The 14,938-nt window shown below is 48.8% G+C and overlaps 1 protein-coding gene across 11 annotated transcripts in view; it reads left to right on the top strand.

Moving 5' to 3' along the window:
- PECAM1 (platelet and endothelial cell adhesion molecule 1) overlaps positions 1–14,226 on the top strand; it is a 109,097-nt gene extending 94,871 nt beyond the window's left edge. For 7 of the 11 annotated variants that reach the window (XM_086356913.1, XM_086356916.1, XM_086356912.1 and 4 more), the window contains 2 exons: positions 7,987–8,009; positions 13,185–14,226. In XM_086356913.1, coding sequence (XP_086213039.1) covers positions 7,987–8,009; positions 13,185–13,214 — 53 coding nt within the window. In that variant the 3' untranslated portion in view covers positions 13,215–14,226. The remainder of the gene's footprint in view (positions 1–7,986; positions 8,010–13,184) is intronic. The other 4 variants (XM_086356908.1, XM_086356911.1, XM_086356907.1 and 1 more) reach the window with 1 other exon arrangement.
- Positions 14,227–14,938: the final 712 nt, after the last annotated feature.

A 14,938-nucleotide genomic window follows, 5' to 3' on the forward strand; every position in this document is an offset into this window, starting at 1 on the left:
GTCTATATGACATTACCTCTTTCAGTCCTCCACAATAAATCCCATTTTTCAGATGAGGATACGAGACTTAGCTTAAAACAGTTTCCCGAGGTTAGTGCTAGTTCCCCGATAGCTCAGTTGGTAAAGAATCTGCCTGCAATGCAGGAGACCCCGATTCGATTCCTGGGTCGGGAAGATCCACTGGAGAAGGGATAGGCTACCCACTCCAGTATTCTTGGGCTTCCCTTGTGGCTCAGCTGGTAAAGAATCCACCTGCAATGTGGGAGACCTGGGTTCAATCCCTGGGTTTGGAAGATCCCCTGGAGAAGGGAAAGGCTACTCACTCCAGTATTCTGGCCTGGAGAATTCCATGGACTTATAGTCCATGGAGTCACAAAGAGCTGGACACGGCTGAGCGACTTTCACTTTCACTGAAAACTGGCCCACCCCAGAGCTGGATTCCACACTCCTGATCACCAAATGAGTTCCTTTGGTTTTGAGGAAGGGCAGCTGGTGAAGGGTGGAGACTGCAGGAACCCCAGGCTACAGGAGGCCTGGGCTCTCGGGTCACCTGAGGCCACCCAGGGAGGCCCCAGGCTGCTGGTGAAGGTCTCACCCTGTGTGGATTCCCAAGAGCTAGTGTCTAGGGACCCTGCAGATTAGCCTGACAAAAGACAGATAATTAACAAGAAAAAGAATGAGGGAAGCTCCTGGAAAGCTTGCCTCCGTTGATTCTTATTTGCCTCCAGCTCAAAATGACCCTTATGCCAAAGTGGCTTATTTTAGGGTGACACACTCTGATTTTCTACTCTGCTTTAGGGCAACTGTTCTAGTGCGTTTTTTCAGGGTCCCCAGGGTGGTTCTAGATGCCTGAGTTTTCAGTCCCCGGCTGTTGGAACCCGCCTGCTCCCCTCTAGCCGAAACAGACCATAAGCTAGACCACAGAACCCAACCCAGTAGAGATTTGAGGTGGCGCAGGGCCCTGTTTTGCTGGCAGACATTTGAGCCCCTGCCCTGGTACTGCCGCATCACCAGCTGTGCAACTCTGACCAAGATGCCTCACCTCTCTGAGACTCAGTTTCTTCAACTATTAAACAGAGAAGAGACTAAATAAGAGAAGGGGATGAGACAGCAGTCCACCTCTTTGCGACCCCATGGCCTGTAGCCCGCCAGGCTCCTCTGTCCATGGAATTCTCCAGGCAAGAATACTGGAGTGGGTAGTTATTCCCTTCTCCAGGGGATCTTCCCACTCCAGGGATCGAACCCGGGTCTCCCACATTAAAGATATACTCTTTACCGTCTGAGCCACCAAGGGAAGCCCATTCTTACCAGGGTGAGCAGTCAATCCATTTTAGCTAAAAAATGCATAAGGAAAACTCGAGCCATAGAGTTCAGTGCCTGGCCCAGCGCAAGACGAGAGCCAGCTCCGGACTCCCAGGCCGGGGCACTCCTGCGGCACCCTCTGGGCCATCAGGGGTCAACTGGGGCTTGGGTCTCTCTACAGTCTGGTCTCTAACCTGGCAGCCAGCTCCTGTCAGATGGGTAGAGGAAGCCCTGGGCCTTGTAGCCAAAACCACATCGTTGCTGCAAAAGCCAGCGTCTTGGAAGCCAAGGGAGTTCCTCTTTTTGAACATTTCCCACTTGTCTGCTGCCCAAAGGAGGAGGCTGGGAGCCTTGGTTGATTCCTCTTCCCTTTTCTTTCTTTCTTTTCCTTTATCAGCCGCTCAAACCCATCACAGGGTTGATGGGGGCTCCGTTATTATTCCTGCCCTACAGATGGGGAGATGGGCCCAGAGGTGACATAGCTCACTCTGGTCCGTGGCAGAGCAGGGATGGGGTGCAGGGAGCCTGGCTGCAGTGCGATGCCCTTCATAAGCTTCATGTTCCCTCTCTGTGTTGCCAAACCAACTGGTTTCCACTGTCATCAGCCTGATTAGAGCATTCAACTCTGTTGCTCTTTACAAAGTAAGAGTAATAGCATGGTGTGGTCTGGGTGACCCCAGGTGAGTCAGGGAGCCTCTCGGGACCTCGGTCACCTTCTCTGTGGAATGAGGGGCATGGGCTCGAATCTTGATGAGGGCTTCTGCAGGCGGGTTAAAATACAGGTAGTTTGGCACCACCCTTAATTCAGTAGGTTGGGAGTGGGCTGAGAACTTGCATTTCTAACAAATTCCCATGTGCGGCTGCTGTCAGGCCGGGCATATGCTTTTAGAACCATTTTCTAGATGTTCTGAGTTCTGCTCTGGTTCTCATTCAAAGGGGTAGAGTCTTTCTTACTCCCCAGCAATCCTGGAGTGATTGTTCTGGACTGGCTAGTAGAGATAACCCAGAAACGTGTGTGTGTGTGTGTGTGTGTGTGTACTTTAAGGGGAGGGTGTGACCCACAATAAAAATAAAAGGCCCCAGTGGAAGTAGGTCTCAGTGAGTAAGCCGAGTACAGGGCGGGGTCTTGTCTGACCTTTCCTTCTTAGTGTTTCATTCTTCCCCACCTTAGCTTCTCAGTTTCCCATCCTCTTCCAACACGCATCACTTCAGGGCTGGCTATTTTGGGAAATGGCTCACAGGACGTAGTTCTGGCACTTAGACTCCCTTTTCCCCCTGAGTGATACAAAGGAAAACTGCTTGTCTAGATAAGCCAAAGGGCATCGGGCAGGCCTGGCCCCAAGGAGCAGCTCTAGGGTGGGGCTCTGGGTAGGACCAGGGCCCTGGAGAGGGTGTTGGAGGCTGCAGGCTGAGGAGTGTCTGGGGAGCTGATGGGCTATGGGAGGCACCAGGTCTTTGAGATCTTGGCTTTAGGCTCGAAGCTCAGTTTTTTGTTTTTTGTTTTTTAACTGTAAAAATACATAGCACTTGCCATTGTAACCATTTTTAAGTGTGCATTTCAGTAACACTGAGTACAATCACATTGTTATACAACCATCACCACGATCCATCTCTAGGACTTTTTCATCTTTCCTAACTGATACTCCTTACCCACTAAACGATAACTTCCCAGACCCTGCCCCCAACCCCTGGCAATGACCATTCTGCTTTCTGTCTCTGTGAATTTGACCATGTTCAATTGTTTTAATCTGTCAAATCAGGGGATTGGATGAATGATCTTAAGTGGCCTTACAATCATAACATTCAGAGCCTCAGTGTCCTGTGTTTGGAAGTGATGGTCATTTGTCTATGCCTTGGTCACTCCCGACCCACGCCCTGGAACTTGTTGATGAGGGGTGGGGACTCAGTCACTTCTAAGAGTCACCCCGGGGTCCCTTGGAGTCCACCCTAATCCTTTACCCATCCTTGACTCCAAGTTTGCCCTTCAAATCTGAATTAAGTCCTGGGTCTCAGGACCCATTGCACTGTGTTGCTGCTGCTTTTGTGTTGGTCCGAGGCCAGCCTGGATGCTTCTCTGTACTGCAGCCCGATGGAAAACATGTTCAGTAGGAGCCCTGGGGTTTGATCTCAGCTCCACCTTCATCAGGTTGTAGGACTTTGCCCCATCCCCAATTCTTGTCACCAATTAGTTTCCTTGTTGTTGAGTTGCTAAGTCCTGTTGAACTCTTTGCAGCCCCATGGACTGTCCATGGGATTTCCTAGGCAAGAATACTGGAGTGGGTTGCCATTTCCTTTTCCAGGGGATCTTCCCAACCCAGGGATCGAACCTGAGTCTCCTGCGTTGGCAGGCGGATTCTTTACCACTGAGCCACCAGGGAAGCCCAGTTTCCTCATTAATTCTCAATAAAATGCCCTTGGCCTCAGCGGAGTTGCTGCAAGGTGAACATCTCGGTGTGTCTCAGGAATGCACATGGCCGTTGAGTGGATAAGGGCTGTGGTGGGCAGGTGAGTTCTATAAAACAAGGAGAAAGGAGGCAACTCTTCCAACTCATTACCTCCCACTGAGTCTTGACCACAGTCTTACACATCTGCTATTCTGTTGTTTTTCTGATAGTTGAAAATGTATTGAAAAATTCAAATTAATTATTAATATGTTGTTAACAGTGGCTCAAGCACAAATGGCGCTGTGTTTCTTCTTACTCTTAACTCTTCCAACACCTGAAATAATCATTTTTAGGAGATAGTGAAGGACAGGGAAGCCTGGCATGCTGCAGTCCATGAGGGTGCAAAGAGTCAGACACCAACCACTTGGCAAACTGAACCACAGAGTACTAATTATAGTAGCGTAACTAGAAAAATTTGTATTAAAGCTTATTTTCCCATTGGAGTTACTTTGGTTTTTTTTTTTTTTTACACATATACATGTATCTATTCTTTTGCAAATTCGTTTCCCACTTAGGTTGTTACATAATATTGAGCAGAGTTCCCTGTGCTCCTCTATTGGGTTGGCCAAAAAGTTTGTCTGGGTTTGCCACACCAGCGGCTAGACTAACCCGAAAGAACTTTTTGGCTAACTTGCTGACACACACGTCTTCCTGTCCCAGCAATTAACTCTTCGTCCTAGGCAAGGAAATCTCTCCACCTTTGAGCTGCTTCACTTTCAGCCATTAGACCATTCTTTGCTACATGTTCCCTGCCTATTAGGGAGGGAAGGAGAGGGTTTCTCAGAACTAAGAAGACTTTATCAGAAAGAGACCAAGCTGAAGTCAGCCTCAGGAGAAAAAGAGAACTAGCCCCGAAGACACAGCCGGAATTAATGGGTGGAGAAGGAGATCTTGCCTCTCAGGAAACTTCAGCTTTCTCAGGAGTGGAGAAAATGCTGACAATTGCCTCATAATTTAGATCTGCAAGCTTAGCACTTTAGGTCTTTCAAGTTATTTCCTTTCCACTTATTTTGCCCGAGATTAGGATTTGTCAGCAATGCATGCTAAGTCCCTCCAGTTGTGTGACCCCATGGCCCGTAGCCCACCAGGCTCCTCTGTCCATGGGATTCTCCAGACAAGAATATTGGAGTGCATTGCCATGGCTTAGTCATCAGCTGCACTCAGCCTGGTTGAGCCTTGTGTGAACTGGAATTCCTGGCTAGCCCAGGAAGTTTGTACCTTCACTCTGATTCAGCACTTGATGGTTTCAAAGGGCTCCAGTGTATCCTGAAAGTACTTTATAAAATGGTTTGCAGTTCATCCAAAACATAACTTATTAACATATATTTACTCCAGTTTTAAAGATCAGAGCATAAGTGGTTTCTCATAATTAATTAACAACACAGTCAGTTCTTCCCTCTGAGAGCACTCAGGCCTAGGATAAGATTTGCAGTTTAGGGCAGTGGTTCTCAACGCAATAGACCTTTGGCAGTGTCTGGAGACATTTTTGGTTATCATAATTTGGCAAGGGGTGGGGAAAGGGGTTGCTCCTGCATCTAATGGGCGGCGGCCAGGGATACTGGTAAACATCTTATAACACACAGGACAAGCCTCTTGACAAAGAATTATCCAGCCCAGGATATCAGTAGTGCCAGCATTAAGAAATTCTGGTTTAAAGGAATTAATTTCCTGTGACTCCCCCAAGACAGGAGCTGGTTTTCCTCCCTAGAAGTCGTGTGTCCCTCCTTGGAGGTGTCCTGGGCACCTCCCACCTGATGACTTGTGGTTCTAGGGAGAGATGCCAAGTCCTGCTCCAGACACTAACCTCTGTCTTCTGGGCCTCGAAGGGCCCACCTCCTTCACTCAGCCTCCCTCTTCTACTTTCTCTTTGCCTGGAATTCAGACTTCCAGGCTTCTTCTTAAGGGAGAACTCCAGTAGACCAGGGAGGGGCTGATCATGGAGAGTCATGATCAGAGGAGGGCCCTGTGCCATGCCCTCTCTGGGAGGGAGGAAAGAGCACTTGAGGGCCTGTGCCCCCTCTCCACACCCATCTTGAGAGGCCCAGAGCAAACTAGGCCCATGGGCACTGCTAGCCTGCCCCCAGGGTGGCCTCTGCTACTTCAAGGAGATAAAACTTACTCCATTAAAAAAAAAAAAGGGACACTACCCACAAGATTCTAGTACCAACAACAAGTGTGTGTAGCTTGGTGCTCCATCAGTATTATCAGTATAATCAGTGTTATTATAAGTAAGTAAGTAAGTGAAGTTGCTCAGTTGTGTCCGACTCTTTGTGACCCTGTGGACTGTAGCCCACCAGGCTTCTCTGTCCATGGGATTCTCCAGGCAAGAATCCTGGAGTGGGTTGCCATTTCCTTCTCCATGGGATCTTCCCAACCCGGGGATCGAACCCGGGTCTCCAGTATTGCAGGCAGACACTTTAACCTCTGAGCCACCAGGGGGGAAGATATTAGAATAATACATTATGAATGTGTTATTATAATACGTTATCAAATGTATTACATTCAAATGTTGGTATTCCGAGTCTATATTGCATTAGGAAATGAGGCTCTCGCTCTCGTGGGTCTGATTCCAGAAGCCCTGGGGCTCTGAAGGAGCGGGAAGCATGGGGTCCTTTGGGTCCTCCAGGTCAGGTTTGGCTGGGGGGTGGGTGCTGCCCACGGCCTCACTCAATGTGTGGAAGTTCACACAATGGCTTGACTTGTTGGTCGGGCTGACTCATCCATTTGGCCCTTGACGCCTGCCTCTGGCCTAGCCAGGACAGAAGGGGGCCCCTTAGGAACTCCTGGCCCTGTTCCCTCTAGAAGAGACGCACAATGGAGCTGTGATAAGACAGAGTTTGAGGGGGAAGTGGACTGGTGGAAACAGGATATTTTTAAATTCAAGAAAGAAACAGAAGGTTGTGACTCCTGTTGTGACAGTCGGGCCCCGGGACAGCCAAGATTCAGAAGGGGCTTGAACTTGGGGGGCGGTGGAGGGGACCGGGTAGAAACCAAGGTCCCTAGGATTGCCTCTCAAGGAAGAATGAGGATTTGGGGGTAAGGAGGAGGGTATGGCCCTCCACCACCTTCAAGAATAGCAACCACCCCCAAAACTCTCATTTCCCTTGGGCCTTCCCCAGGATTCCATGTCTTCAGAGCTAGGGCCATAGTGGGCTATTTGGGATATCAGCCATAGCAGGTAGGCCACCCCCCCATTCAGAAACTCTGCTGTTCGTGGAGTCTGGTCCTGTTCAAGGGCTAATCACAGCCCTCTCTCACCTCTTGTAGTAAAAACCACCTCTAAGTAATGCAGGTGGTCACTCACCTTTGATGGAAGGTCTCCTGTTCCCCTGGGCTTTCTCACCCTCCTTCTCACCTTCTGGACAAGTCTCGGCATGCCCCCCAGCAAGAAGACTGTGTGATCTCCACACAGTTGGGCTGATGCTGCCTTCCAGGGCCAGGGGATGTGGCGCCCTGCCCTTCAGACAGCAGTTGAACTCTATATGCCATGGGCGTTGGCCTTGTTTATGCTTTCTGCTCCATGGATCCCACTCCTGGGAATAGTCAAACTAGTATGAACCATGCAAATAGCTTTATTCCCAGAGAGGATACTGGCGGCATCATATAAAATAGCAAAAACTGGGAAAGAACCTAAATTTTTAAAAGTAAGGAACTGGTTTAATAAACAACTGCATACTCGTGGAATAAGGACTAAATAGCTGCTAACAATTATGTTTCTAAAATCACACCATGTGTAAAAGAGAGGCTCTAAAATGGCATAGACTAGATAATTATAACTTCCCCCACCCCACCCTCCACCCCCCAAAAAAAACACAAAAAACTCTACTCTTATGGGAAAATGACTGGAAGACATTTCAGTCAACCTTGGAACCAGAGAGAATTTTTACCTGCTTCCTACTTTTCCATAATTTTCAGGTTTCTTTTTTCCCCTCTAAAATAGTATGTGCTATTAAGTTAAAAAAAAAAAAAACAACTGTTTAAAATGTCAAATGGGCTGCCAGGAACTTTATATGCTTGTCACATGGAGCCACAGGGTCCTGGGGAAGCTACCTGTGGGCAGAGGAGCCATAAACCTGGGCACCCAGGAGGCATGAGGGCTGGGGTCTCCTGCACGGCCAGCTCGCACCTCCCCGCTGTCTCTTTCCTTGGCCTGCCCAGCCTCTGAGACGTTGGCATGGGGAGCCTAACTCTCCTTGTGCTCTTCATCCTGCTCACCTTTGCCTTATCCTTTGTTTTGCAGATTTCGTGGAAAACAGATATTCTGTAAGTACATGTTTCATATGCATTATTTTTTTAAAAAATAGTCCATTCAACAGTGAAATATTTCCAGGCTTACTCCATTTTCTGCAGCCCCAGCAAGGACACCCCTGGACTAGCCTTGTCTGTTTTACCCCAGAACCCTGGGCTCTTCTGACCAGCCTGGTGCTCAGGCTGTCGGATTTTCTAGGCCTACTGTGGTTTTGAAATTCTCTCCCACCGTTTCCGTCATTCCTTCGCAGCCCACTTAGGACACGAAAGCCCGGAAAGGGCCTGCAGGGTTGGAAATCTAGGGTGCTCAGTTCTAGATGAGCAGAGTCCATATTCCCTCTGAGTCCAGGTCCTTGGGGGGTGACGGGGGTGGGATGGGCAGTGCAGATTCGGGGGGTGTAGTTACCCTCACATACCAGACCCTCTGCTGTGGGGGACATGGAAGGTCTTTGACCCAGTGAGGAAATCAGGGAGATTATCTCAGGTGAGAAATTTGCTGCTCCAGAGACCACAGAAACAGAAGCGAGGCGCTTCATGCTGCCTGGTTAGCAGCTTCTTCCCCAAGGAAAGGATCATGCGGATAGGCCATGAGGAACGAGCCCATTACAGCCACGTCCAGGTAGAAAGATCTTCAGGGGCTGAGGTCTGAGGGCTGGGGAGATGGCAGAAGCTCTGGCAGCAGGATGGGAGCAGACGAGGGTGCCCGTGAGGAGTGATGGGGGGAAAGGTGAGGTAGCGCTTGCTTAGAAAAGACTCAAGTACCTCATCATGAGGTTTCATTCTGTAGCCAGTGGAAAATTTAGGAAGCTGCCACTTGGCAGATAGGAATGCTTAAAAGAAGTGCAGAAGGGGACTTCCCTAGGGGTCCAGTGGTTGGGAATCCACACTCCCAATGCTGCGGGGGCATGGGTTCAATCTTTGGTTGGAAACCTAAGATTCTGCATGGTGTAGTTAAAAAAAAAAAATGGCTCAGAGGTCCAAGTTCAAGTTTTGCAAAGACCCATCTCCCCTTATCTTCCACTCTCCACCTCTTTATGAGCTGCCCAGGAGCATAGAAGTTAACTGGGCAGCTAGCATCTTAAGGAATAAGGTGTTTGCCTCTCAGATTGCTTCTTTAAGGTCTGGGAAGAACTTTCAGCAAGATTGCTGGTAGCCCATTCCAATGGGCCCCCAGCTTCCTTTGTTTTGCCCGAGTCTGAATTCTTGTAAAACAGAGAACTTATTATGTCTTAGACAGGAAGCTGCTGACATTCTTGTGATGGAGGAAGGCTATCAATTTAAGGAAAAGAGGAATGAAATGAATGTCTTTTTCTAGCCTAAGCCCCCTCAGATATCTGAAATCAGAGACGATCGCATTTGAAGGACACTGGGGGTGTGGGGGGAGGTCAATTTAGAGCAGAATAGCTTGCCCAGGATGACCCAGCTTGTTAACTGCAGAGCCAGGGCTGGAAAACCTACATCTCCAAGCTCCGCAGCCAGTCCACACCGCAAGACTCCCTCCAAGAGTGATGTCACTGTCCCGGCCATCACAGCTTTGAGAGTGTGGAAAGTGAGAACTTTGCTCCATGGACCTTGTGGGACCCAAATAAAGAGATATTCTGCTGATGCACTAATCATGGTGTGTCCACCCAAGGCAGGTCTGCTGGACCTCGAGACCGACTTATTTACTTTGTCTTCAATCCAAACGATCTCTCTGGACAGAGGCTCCGAGCTCTAGGACAGACAGAACTTTCCGTTTGCCCAGAAGCAGGCCCAGGAGTCTGCTCCTGAGAGCTCACCCGTGGCTGGTCCTGCCCCCCAAAATAATTAAGTCTTCTGGCGGGAGCACAGGGATTCCCAGCCGTTGGGAAAGGCATTTGGAATCTTGACGCGAAAGCATCTTGTTTATAAACGACACAGGTATAGTTTCCCTAATAATCAGCTGGCAAGGGTCAGGAGAAAATTAATTGAAATGCCCAGAAGGAAATGGGAGGGGATTTCCTTCCTGAAATCAAACCTGGCGATCATTCCCAGTTGTTTAATAGCCATTGCTTCTGAAAACATATTGGAGGAAATATCTTAACAATGAGATAGCCGCTTAGCCAAATACTAATTTAGTATTGTTTGACTTGCTTCAATGGCACATTCTGACTTCATTTTTCCTCTGCCATTTTTGCCTTGTTTATAAATCGTGTTTGTGGCCCAGGCAGACAGATAACATGAAAGAGAACAGCCTGTACTTAAAGGGATGAATCTGAACCTGTGTGGCTCTCAGGATCTTGTAAATAACTTGCCTTCTTACTGAAAAAAAAAAAAAAAAGGCAATTCCTAGTTACAGCTCACCTCCTTCCTTCCCAGGAGCCAGCAGACAGCTGGAATACGATGGGAATGGCCCAGGATTGGGGATCAAAAGGCTGGGGTCTGGGTTCCAGCTCTCTAGTCAAGCCTAAGCTTCCCCATCTATAAAATGGAGATGGTGATGACAATAGCAAAAACAGTAACATCTATCTATTAAGGAGTTTCTTAGGGCTTCCCCCATGGCTCAATGGTAAAGAATCTGCCTGCCAGTGCAGGAGACAGGGGTTTGATCCCCAGGCTGGGTAGATCCCCTGGAGAAGGAAATGGCAACCCACTCCAGTATTCTTGCTGGGGAAATCCCATGGACAGAGGAGCCTAGCAGACTATACAGTCCATGGAGTTGCAAAAGAATCAGACATGGCTTAGTGACTGAAACAACAGCAACAGCAAGAAGCTTCTTAAGAATGAGAAACATTTCTTAGATGAGAACTACTTGTGCAAAGTACTTGCAGATTGAAAACTATCATGGAAAACCTAGATATCTATTTTAAAGTTCTTTTCCTCAGACACTCTGGCAGCATAGGGTATGGATCGGGAATTTACTTTGCTTGGCCCTAAAAGGCCCCTGTCACATGAGGAGAATATAGCAGTTGCTTACCCAAGACCCAGGATTCAACTCAAGCCAACCTTTGACTTAGGAAGCAGAGCCCCACATTAAAACTTGACCCTTCCCTGATAGCTCCTTATTAGACATGTCACTTTGGGCAGATTTCCTAACTTCTTGGGACCTTAGTTGCCTCATCTATAAACTGGAGGAAATAGAACCCTCTCATTTGGTTGTTGCAAGGATTAAGCAGACACCCAGCACAGATCTGCTTCATTGGAAGTGCACAGAAGAGGCACATTCAAGAAGCAGGAAGTAGAAATCCCAGGAGTGTTAGAAGCAAAATGACCCTTGAGACTGTCCACACCATGTTCTGGCCAAAAGTGGGCTGATTTCTTGGCGGTTCTCATGTGTCTGACAGCTGGGCTCTGATTTAAAAGCAGGCAAGCACAGCCTTGGATGGGAGTGTGTCAGCCTTTAGTTCAAAACCCCCAAAGTCTGGACAACTGTGGCCCTGCCCTTCCCATCCCTGGAGCTGTTCCTGCAGCAGCTCCCTGAGCTCACTTCCCCTGGAAAGGGCAGCGGAGGTGTCTGGTGGAGGACTTGGTCCCGGGCCTGCAGAAAGGCTGGACACCAGGGTCACTCCTCCGGGCCAAGTGGAGGAAGTGGAGGAAGGGCAGCTGCCAGGGCTGGCGGGCCTCCAGCCCCCGGGGGCCAGCACAGCTCTCTTGGCCTGCTTGCGCGGGTCTCTCTTGGCAAAGGAGGAGACAGAGCCTTGGCCTTCCAGCTGGAGCCCCACAGACCTGCATCCTTCCGAGAGGTTCCTCAGACCTGGCAGGACCATAACGAAACAGGGACTCCATCTCAGCCAACCCTCAGGGAGACAGACAGAACCCCATCATGGTGTTCCCAAGACCCAGGCCAGTCCCCACAACTTCTCCTGCCTCCCTGGCTTCCACCTACTGCAGGGTACCCTCAGTGCTCACAGAGGGCCCAGTGTCATGCACTCAGGTGCTGCCTGCTCTTCCAGACTCACTGTTGCCCGGGGGCCCTCTACTCGGGAATTTCCCAGCCTGCTCCCCTCTTGCCCCTTTGCTCCATCCATTCATCAAAATCCACCCCTCTCTAGCCTTTCAACTCCTTCTGCAGGTCGTTAGGACCTCTTCCACTTTCTATTTCTTGGCAGTGTTGTTTGTCAGTAATTGATAGTATAGAAAACTCTTGGGGGCAGTTCCTTGCATTCTCAGCAGGAAAACCAGTGCCTGGGTCAGACGGAGGTCCCCTCATGGAGCAGCATGTAGGTAACACAAATACCACATGGAACAGTCAGAGAACACTGTAAGCTGGCACATGGAATTAAAAATAATTTTTTTTTCACTTTTATTGTGGCGAAATACACACCACATGAAGTTTACCATCTTTCAGCGTACCATTCATTCAGTGGCATTAAATCCAATCTCATTGTTGTGTGACCACTGCCAAATCCACAGAACTTTTCATCATCCCAGACCCAAAGTCTGCACCTGTTGAGCCCTAATTTCCTGTTCCTCCTGCCTCCCAGAATGGCAGCCACCGTCCTGCTTCATGTCTCTAGGAACTGGGCTCTTCTGAATACCCCCATTTAAGTGGAATCATACAATATTTGTTCCTTTCGTGTCTATCTTATTTCACTTAGCATATTGTTTTCAGGGTTTATCCATGTTGAAATGAATCAGAATTTCATTCTTTTTAAAGGCAGAATCATATAATTTAGAACTCTTTTAAAAATTTAATCATTTGAGTTTGGTCTTTCATTTTTTTAAATTTAAAAACAGACCTCTGGGCTTCTCTGGCAGTCCAGTGGTTAAGACTCAGGGCTTTCACTGCAGGGGGTCACAGGTTCAATCCCTGGTCAGGGAACTAAGATCCTGCAAGCCAAGAGGCATGACCAAAAACAAACAAACAGGCAAACAACAACAACAAAAAAACAAAACAGACCCAGAGAACGTTAACTTAGAGATAGAGTTGGAGTAAGACACCGGGTGTTTCTTAGTCTTCCTGTGTGGGTGCTTGATGAAATTGGTTGAGAGTCTGCTGTGCGGCGTGTATGTGGGGAACAGAGGCTGCAGACCCCACAGAACAGACATGGAGAGAAAGATGAATGAATCTGGGCAGGAGCTGCCCCCACAGGGTGGGGGGTGCCCACGGATGACGGTTCTGCTGTGCCGTCTTGGAGAAGTGCTGGGTGCAGTTTTGTGTATCTTTCCACCAAGCCAGTCTTCAGTCTTGAAGGGTGTGACCATAGCGTGTCCTGTCTCTTGTCACTGCAGAGAACGGAAGGCTCCCTGGACGGATCTTAGGACTCCGTGAGCACACGCGCCTGCCTGGGAGGATGCCCACATTCCGAGAAGAACAGATGATTCCCGTATCGCAAGAGTTTTGTGCGCTTATTTATGGACCTGCCCTGCTCCCACCGAACGTAGCAATTCGTCAGGCCAAGCCACCAGTTTTTAAATCCATCTTAACTACTTTTATGTTGGGTATAAAGAGCTAACAGACGGGCTGGTTAGTTTCCCACACAGCCTGCCTCCCAGCAAGTTGGAGCATCCTCGGGAGTGGAGAGTGGCAGCCAGAGGTTCAGGGTAAACTGGCCATTGGGATATTTTGAAACTTGAATATTTTGTCTTGTGTAGAAATCGAGAACTTGTCCAAGTACCCTCATGTACAGAAGCCGGTTTCTGTTTTGCAGTCAGTCCCCCCTAGAGAGTGGCCTAGCTTAGGGGCTAGTTTTTCTCTTTGCCTGTGGTGCTTTGAGGGTCTGTGGTTCTAGGCAGTCCTTGTTCCTTGGAAGTGCTCAGCACGGACTGGACAGCTGCACCCTGTCCTCTCCATGACCTCTCCTGCCACAACTGGGAGAACAAAGCTGCTTGGGAGCGACTCTTTTGAGATGCCAACTTGAAGACAAGGTTCATTTCTGGGCAATGCACCAAATAGAAAATGAAGTTGGACAAAGCACAGGTGTTCTTAGGCTGGTTTTCTATCCCCTTTCTTTCTTTTCCTCTACCACGCTGAAGGCCAAAGGACAGGAAGATGGCTGCCTCCAGCAAATTTTTTTTTTAATAGAAAAATGAAATGCATATTTTTCTTACTAATTTTTTGTTATTTATTCCTTGCTAAAAGGAATGGTCTCCCGAGGTCCTCAGATGTTTCTGATGGTGTCCTGAGTGTGGACGAGGGGCTGTGACCCTTCCGTGGCGGGATTGCACTAGTGAGCATGCCCCGCTGCAGCCACCTTCCTCGTCCTCCTCGGCTACGCAGTGCAGGGGCCCTGCGGGGTGTTGTATTAAATAAATCTGATCTTCACTCTTCACAGACCCGTGAGATGTCATCTTCTGAGAGGCCATACACATACAGAATATCTGTCATGCCCGAGGACTCCTCCGTCAAAGCCCAGGAGGCCACAGAGAGAACCACGCAGGTTCTGTCAGCAGGCCAGGGCCTCCATGGGCTCCACTGAGGCCAGAGGTAGTCTGAGTCAGGCACACTGAGTCATTAATATCCATCAGGGGCTACTTCAGTGTTGGCTTCGCAACTGAAGCTTGCTTGCTAGGCTGTTACCAGATTGAGCAAAAACAGTAACAACCCCCACCCCACCCCCACCCCCACACCCTGCTGCCACCCAAAACCAGGATGCCCGGTTGCATTTGAATTCCAGATAAACAACAAATAATTTTTGAGTATAAGTATGTCCCATGTAGGGCTTCCCTTGTAGCTCAGTTGGTAAAGACTCTGCCTGCAGTGCAGGAGACCAGCGTTTGATTCCAGGGTTGGTAAGATCCCCTGGAGAAGGAAATGGCAACTCACTCCAGTCTTCTTGCCTGGAGAATCCTGTAGACAGAGGAATCTGGCGGGCTACAGTCCATGGGGTTGCAAGAGTTGGACACGACTTAGCGACTAAACCACCAACCGCTACATGTCCCATGTAACGTTTGAAACATAATGACACTATTAAAAACATTCATTTATCTGAAATTCAAATTTAACTAGGCATCTTACATATCTGGTAACCCTGCTGGCAAAGCGC

Source organism: Bos grunniens, chromosome 19 (assembly GCF_055505025.1).
Source record: "Bos grunniens cultivar Pamir isolate PY7600 chromosome 19, Bosgru_T2T1.0, whole genome shotgun sequence".
NCBI classification, from domain to species: Eukaryota; Metazoa; Chordata; class Mammalia; order Artiodactyla; family Bovidae; genus Bos; species Bos grunniens.